We start from the raw sequence: 7,524 nt of genomic DNA on the forward strand, positions 1-7,524 counted from the left end.
TTAGAACCCTTGTCACGGGAAGAGTCTTGGAACCTATTTTACAGAAAGACATTCAAAGCAGACACTTGTCCTCCACATTTGAATGAAATTTCTCGACGTATCTTAAGAAGATGCGAAGGATTGCCACTTGCAATTGCGGCAATCAGTGGCCTTCTGGCTACAAAAGACAAAGGTAAGATTGATCAATGGAGATAGTTCAGCGCAGCCTTGGTGCTCATATAGAAGGTGATGACAAACTTGATAGTATGAAGCGAATACTATCACTCAGTTATGATGAATTGCCAGGCTATTTGAAAGCTTGTTTCCTGTACTTCAGCATTTTCCCCAACAATTATTTTATTAAGCGTATGAGACTGATTAGATTGTGGATGGCAGAAGGATTTGTGGAAGTAAGAGAAGGGCAGATGCCAGAAGAAATTGCTGAGAGCTACCTCAATGAGCTTGTCAATAGAAGCTTAGTCCAAATAGCAACAACAACTAGAAATCGAAGGGTTAGCACATGCCGCATCCACGACCTTTTGCGTGAAATTTCTCTTTCCAAGTCAAGAGAACTAAACTTTGTAACAATTGCCAACAGAAACAACACACAGTGGCTTGAAAGAATCCGGCGCTTGTCAATTCATAAAACATGTAGAAATGTGGAAAAGGGCAAGAGGCTCTCCCATCTTCGTTCTCTGTTCACGTTTGGGGTCGCAGACATGCCATCTAAATTACCCATCTCTACATTGCTTACTGGTGTCCCCAGGCTGCTCAAGGTATTAGATTTGCAAGGTGCACCTTTGGAGTCTCTTCCAAATGAAATCTTTGAATTGTACCTTTTAAGGTATTTAAGCTTGAGAAAAACAAGGGTAAAAAAGATTCCAAGCTCTATTGGGAGGCTTGTAAACCTAGAGACACTGGATCTCAAACATGCCAATGTAACTGAATTACCTGTCGAAATACTAAAGCTCCAAAAATTACGCCATCTTTTGGTGTATCGTTACATGAAAAGATCTTCACCCTTTCACTCCACCTACGGTTTCAAGCCACCATTGGGGATGGGAGATTTGCCATCCCTGCAAAAGCTCTGTTTTGTTGAAGCAAATCAAAGTAGTGATATATTAAATGAGGTAGGAAAGCTAACCCAACTGAGGAAGTTAGGCATTACCAAGTTGAGGAGAGAGGATGGGGGGCATTGTGCTCCTCCATTGAAAACCTTCGCAACCTTCGTTCATTAGATGTAAGTTCAATAGAGGAGGATGAGGTCATTGATGTCCAACACATGTCTTCTCCTCCTCCCTATCTACAACGGCTATGGTTGCAAGGACGTTTGGAGACTCTACCACCTTGGATAACTTCAATGCATAGCCTAGTCAAACTACGCTTAAGGTGGAGTCGGCTAAGGGTTGATCCACTGGAGTCTCTTCAGGCTTTGCCAAATCTAGTGGAACTTCAACTTCGCCAGGCGTATGATGGTGATGTATTACAATTTAAGGCTGGAGGGTTCCAAGGCCTAAAGATATTGCATCTTCATGACTTGAAAGCGCTGAGAAGGGTCTCGGTGGAAGATGGGGCAATGCCTCATCTAGAAGATCTCAAGATTATCTGCTGCGAATCACTAGAAAACGTGCCGGCAGGTATTGAATTCCTCACCAATCTGAAGTCACTTGCTTTTTCTGACATGAAAAATGAATTGATTATGAGACTTCAGGGCAAACAAGGTGATGACTATTTGAAAATCATGAACATCCCAGAAGGTAATTATACCTTTGGGATTGCAATCGCTGGAATCAAACTTGTCTGTTAAAATAGAGTTCTAGCCATGGTGTCACCACCACCACAATTGTTTTGTGAAATATCAATTATTTCGTTTCCTATAATTTGCCCTAATGTGGAATGGAAGTTCTGTTACGTTGTGCTTGAATTTGTAGATTTTGGGTGAAAGGATTTGTGGATTAATTATTCAGGGAGAATAGCTCAAATTTAGATATAATAGTTGATATATGAATTTGAAGATTAATTTAAGAGCTTTTCATCATGATATACAATACCTTCTCCTCAATCTATCTATTACAATCATCTCTCCTATATTTTAACCTCAAATCCCTTCATTTTGAAATCCATCTATGCATAAGGATTCTAACTGATTATAATAAATAATTAGTTTATCTTTACTGCCAAGCAATTGATTTCGAGTAAAACACTCAACTTTTTCAACCTTCAGTTTTCTTTAATTATTTTCTATTTTGTTAACCTTTTTATTGATTATCTGCTCATTGCTAGCTTTTCAATAACTCTTTCTAAATTCTTGAATGTAAAAGATGACTACACAAACAAACACTACAAAAGCAACAATTTAAACTATGATGACCAAGTCAGTGTTTGCAAGCCATTTACACGGACAATGCTTTTGCTGGAGCTCCAAATAGGCAGAAACAGCACCCTCTAATCTAAAATTTAGATTAAAAGGGATCTGCCTCCATATAATAATATTACAAAGTAATTCAAACTATTCAAATTACACAATAATATTTGGGTACAGTAATATACTATTTCTTCAATAAAATTAAAGATAATGAGATTGTGATTTTCAATTAATCAAATACAGAGAAGCAACAAATGATTCTTCTTGAGAAACAAATAAAAATGTCTTTGTGAAGAATTAAGAATTCCGTGCTTGAAAAGATGTTTGTTTTTCTTTTCTTTTTTCTTTCTTTCTTTTTTTATATAAACTCTATTTATATATAAAATTTATACTCAAAAAAATTAGAAAAATGATGTTATAAAATAAAAGTATCTTCATGGAATCATAGGTGTTTTATTTTAAGATAAAAAGTCCATATTAAATTACATTATTTTATACAAAAATTATGTATGAATTTTTTTTATATTATTATTACAAAAATGATATTGTGATAGTTATTATGTCAAAAAAAGGTTACGTTCATCATATTTTTTCATAATATCTAATGTGTGACATGCCATCTCATCTTGCTATGCTCTATTAAGTGATGGTTTTTATGGTTAACTGCTCAGTCTATAATTCCACAAATCAGAGTGCTTATAGATTTACATTTAAATTTTGCTTTTGAAATTATTTCTATGAAATTGGTGGTGTGTCTGCAGATGTTGTATCTAAATGAATTCAAAATATCTTGTATTGTTTGATATTTGTTTTTTTTCACCTTGCATAATATCTTATCGGAATCTTACTACCATGGTAGCTTGAGAAACAATGCTGTGGATATTCAGAGTCATTATGTTTTAACTGGTATCATACTACTTTCAGTGTAAGAATCAAATGCTTAGGAAAATATATGTTACAATTCATTTTTGCTATCTTGCAGGATATAGTAGGAACCCTCAAACAGAAGCTTTCTTGCAGTTTCTAGAACTTCCTTATATTCTTGATAACAACACATCAGAATCAAGGGAACAAACCCGTAGTCCGGCTTCCTTTGTTTCTACAGGTATAGGAATACGTTTCATCATTCTTTTACTGCAATTATTGAAGTATTGGGCAACAATTCTGGTCAGACCAGTGTAGGCCCAAAGTTGAACTTCATTGCTGGCCTAATTGATTGATTTAAAAGTTGAACTTCTCGTGTCAAAGACCAAACGGTGACCTGCATTAAAAATGTAAGAAACTCCTTGACTGTTTTCTTTGAAACTTTCATCTGGAGTTTGTTGCGTTGATGCTTCCATTCCTGGAAGTTCGTTACTTCTATATTATAGTAAACTTTTTCCGCCTTCCCTCTCCTCCATCCACATTGCGGGGGAATGACACCCTTGTTATTGGTACAGGTGTAGGTTCCTTTGACCATGACAGTGACGTGGATGAAATAGAAGAACTTGCTGAAGCTCATGATGCAGAAACCCAGGAGGAAATTTTATAGAACTTTGGAAATCCCTGGGTATTCCACCAAGAACCAAGTTAATGTCGTTATCGGCTTCATTGATACCGGTTAGTTGTCTTTCCCTTTCTATCGAGAACAATTGGTTTCATTGATTAGTATCACTGTATGTGTATGCATAAATTAGACAATGTTCATTTATTAGTTCATTATGGAGACATGACCTCTGGGCTCTTCCTAGGATTACGAGTAGAAAACAAATTGACTCTCTGTGCTCATTGAATACAACACTTGCTCATTCTTTAATGAGTGCCCATTATCATTTTCTTTGATGCCCTGTTTGTTTGAAGTCACAAGTATGTGAGCTAACAATGCCCTTCCTCACTCTTCATTATGATTTCGAACTAAAATGAGACTTTTCATTATGATTTTAGAAATTATAGGTTCATTTTGTTTAATCAAAAAACACTCATCATTCTGGTCCACTTTTCTTTTTAATCCTCTCTTTGTCACTGTTTTTGCTAACAAAGGCGTGCCGGTCTCTCTTGCCACTGTTAAGATTGTAGTAGAGTTCTTTTTCACACACACAACTCTCAAATTGTTGTGAAACATATTGAATTGCAACATATCTCTCTCACACTCTATGAAATTGCAATTAATTTCAAATGTCAAATGAAGAGCATTTAAGTGCTATGCACACAATTGCGCATACTTATCATTAATTAGCATGTAGACATTTATACTTTAGCTGGTTTTGCTACATGCTGAACTTTTGCTGTGGTGTTTATCTGGGACATTGTCAGATTACTAGAGTAGAGTACAGACTAATATTCTCGTTTTTCTTGCGCTACGTAGATGGAGCTTATTGCCAAAATGAGGAATCCGTTTATTGTGAAGTATAAAGATTCTTGGGTAGAGAAGGTCAGTAGATGTTATATCTTGTATTATTGATGTTGTTCAATTGACATTGGTATTTTCTTTCATCCTTTGTTTTCTGATGGTCTAATAGGCTACCTGAATGTCTATTCTATTTGTTTTTGTTCCTTCCTTCCTGTCATGCTGATATTGCTTTCGTATGCTTCATTGTTTAACCCAGTTGATCATTGGTCTTAACATTATGAAACTTTACTAATTAAATGCCATCATTTATGGATACTTCTCTCTCTCTCTCTCTCTCTCTCTCTCTCTCTCTATACATATATACATATATATTATTTTGTATAGTTCTCTAAATCCAACATGTGTTTTCCTCTGCTCACCTAGATTATGAAAGTTTTGAGAAGCTAATTAAGCAATGTCATGAATTAAAACTGTTACAGTGACTTTCCTCTTTTATTTATTTTTCTATTCACTTCAGAATAGTTGTGCTCTCTTAAGCTCATTAAGCTAATTAAGCTAGTTGTGCTGTCTTCAGAATAGTTGTGCTCTCTTAATAATTTTTCTATTCACTTCAGAATAGTTGCATATGGTCTGTCATTTTTTGGATGTTACAATTCACAATTTCATTGTCTTGGCTCTCAGGGCTGCTATGTATGCATCATTATTGGTTATTGTGAAGGAGGAGACATGTGAGTGACTTTTCTGGCTAAAACTGCAATACTTGGCTTAATCCATTTACTTGGGCTGAAACTTTACATGCAATCTATATGATGTCATCTTTTTTGCTACTTTGTCTTTTACAGGGCAGAAGCTATAAAGAAAGCAAATGGTGTTCTTTTTTCCGATGAGGTTGTTTTATATTTCTAGTATCTTAGCATCACATTTATATTGTTTCGTTTTCTTTTCTGTTGTCGCAATCTAGATTGTACTGCATTCTACCTCCCACCTCTGCAGTTTTCAGTTTGTATCAGCTCACAATTTCTTTGTTCACTGATACATTGATGTTAAATTGTTTATAGAAGCTGTGTAAATAGCTTGTTCAATTGCTTATAGCTTGTTCAATTGTTTTCTTTCTTTAATAGTCTTGAGAGGTGTCAGTATTTTGCTGAATCACCATTGATTAATCCTGTTGCAGGTGATTTTGGACTTGCTAAGATGTTGACATCAGATGATCTTGCATCCTCTGTAAGTCTTGTGGTTAACTGGTTCATTTTTCAAGTTTCAACATTTGCATTAGTTTTATTGTTCAAGATTTCTTTTTCGTAACTCAGGTTGTAGGAACTCCAAGTTATATGTGCCCTGAGCTTCTTGCTGACATACCTTATGGCTCTAAGTCAGACATTTGGTCCTTGGGTAAGTGTATACACAAATGTCACATAAATACATATATAAGTTATAATGCAATCATGAATGCAAGTTGCAACTTGGCATATTTTTGATGCCTATGAAAATTTAGATTTTTCCTCGTGAGGAATTGTGTTCTTATTTGTATATTGTGGCCATTAATTAGTGTCTTAATCTAATCCTTGCTCTATTTTTGTTTTCCAGTCAGGCTCTCATCAAAAGCATGCTGCGGAGAAAACCCAGAACTTCGGCCGAGTTTATTTCCTGTTCTTTATTCTTTTTTTTACACTTTCCGAAAATGTTTTACGTAGGAGAAGCATTAATATAAGCATACCAATGATTTGCCATTGCCTTAGATAATCTAAATGATTCCTAATTCATTAATTAGGACTCAGCTAGTTGTGGTTGTTCTAGCTAATATATTGCCATTCATAGTCATCGGCATAAGCCTTTTCTAGTAAGTTTCTCTAATAATTTTAAATCCCTGTAATGTATCTTCCAAAATTCGAAGCCAAGACATTTTCAAGGTACTTATTGGTTTTATGTTTCAATTGGATTTAACTTTTGTGGCTTTGTATATAAGGTAGTAATTTTTTGATTGAGAATTGTGAATTCAATTTTTGGATATGTTATTTTGTGGAAAAATTAATGCTATATTAAATTGAATGGGAAAGTGAATTAATACTATATTTGTTATTTGAATGGGAGTTATTATTTTATATTAGTGTTATTTAGTTTTATTATTGGTGTTCTTTTAGTTCAATCACATAAAATTAGCACAATTTCCAAACCAAAAAAAAAAAGAAAGATAAGACGGCGTTTTTCAAATGCCACTATAACGGTTGGAATTTTTAAAATTAAAAAAAACCTATGAAGGCATTTTAAAAACGTCGCTAAAATCATACTGACGTCACAGTATTGTCAGCGCAGGGCATTTGGCGGCGTTTTTAAAAACGCCGCCTATACTAATACAGCGACGTTTTCCAAACGCCATAAAGTTATAGCGACGGCCGCGTCGTCGGCGTTTGGTACTAAACGTCACAAAAAGAATTGGCGACGTTTTTGATACCTATAGCGGCGTTTTTTAAACGCCGCTAAAAGCCTAATTTCCAACAGTGATAACACTCTATTTGTTTGGGCAAAAAACATTTTCTAATGAAAAATATTTTCTACGAAAAACTTTCTTCAAAAATGTTTAAGGTTGAGACCCCTTTTTTCCTTTTCCCTCATCACCCCCAATGTATTGGGATTGGTCAACGTTTTGCTTTTTGTTTTTTGTTTTTTATTTTTTTCCTCCTATCACTCACTAACATGTGTCTGTGGGGGGTTGTGGGAGTCAAGGAAAAAGAGCTCTCTATCATTTCTGAACATTTTTCTACGTTTGGTGGTTGTGGTGAAATGAGGGTGGAAGTAGTGGGCCGGCGGCAATAGTGATAGCGACAGTGATTGTGGAAGTGAGATGGCTATG

The 7,524-nt window shown here is 35.2% G+C and overlaps 2 protein-coding genes across 3 annotated transcripts; both read left to right on the forward strand.

Moving 5' to 3' along the window:
* Positions 1-182: 182 nt before the first annotated feature.
* LOC114321461 (disease resistance protein RPM1-like) lies at positions 183-1,875 on the forward strand. The gene has a single exon (XM_028268621.2). The coding sequence runs from the start codon at positions 186-188 to the stop codon at positions 1,215-1,217; it is 1,032 nt and encodes a 343-aa protein (XP_028124422.2). The 5' UTR covers positions 183-185; the 3' UTR covers positions 1,218-1,875.
* A 1,340-nt stretch (positions 1,876-3,215) lies between these two features.
* On the forward strand, positions 3,216-6,652 carry LOC114282702 (serine/threonine-protein kinase Nek3). Of its 2 annotated transcripts, XR_014344724.1 has the most exons (8): positions 3,216-3,449; positions 3,784-3,943; positions 4,689-4,754; positions 5,355-5,401; positions 5,516-5,561; positions 5,848-5,897; positions 5,984-6,065; positions 6,261-6,652. XR_014344724.1 is itself a non-coding variant. In XM_082895828.1 (7 exons), the coding sequence occupies exons 2-7, from the start codon at positions 3,917-3,919 to the stop codon at positions 6,365-6,367; spliced, it is 375 nt and encodes a 124-aa protein (XP_082751954.1). In that variant the 5' UTR covers positions 3,216-3,449; positions 3,784-3,916; the 3' UTR covers positions 6,368-6,652. The 2 variants fall into 2 exon arrangements, 1 of the variants encoding a protein (XP_082751954.1); XM_082895828.1 differs by lacking the exon at positions 5,848-5,897.
* The last annotated feature ends 872 nt before the right edge of the window (positions 6,653-7,524 follow it).

This window comes from Camellia sinensis, chromosome 11, assembly GCF_055761805.1.
Source record: "Camellia sinensis isolate YWXY chromosome 11, ASM5576180v1, whole genome shotgun sequence".
Lineage (NCBI taxonomy): Eukaryota > Viridiplantae > Streptophyta > Magnoliopsida > Ericales > Theaceae > Camellia > Camellia sinensis.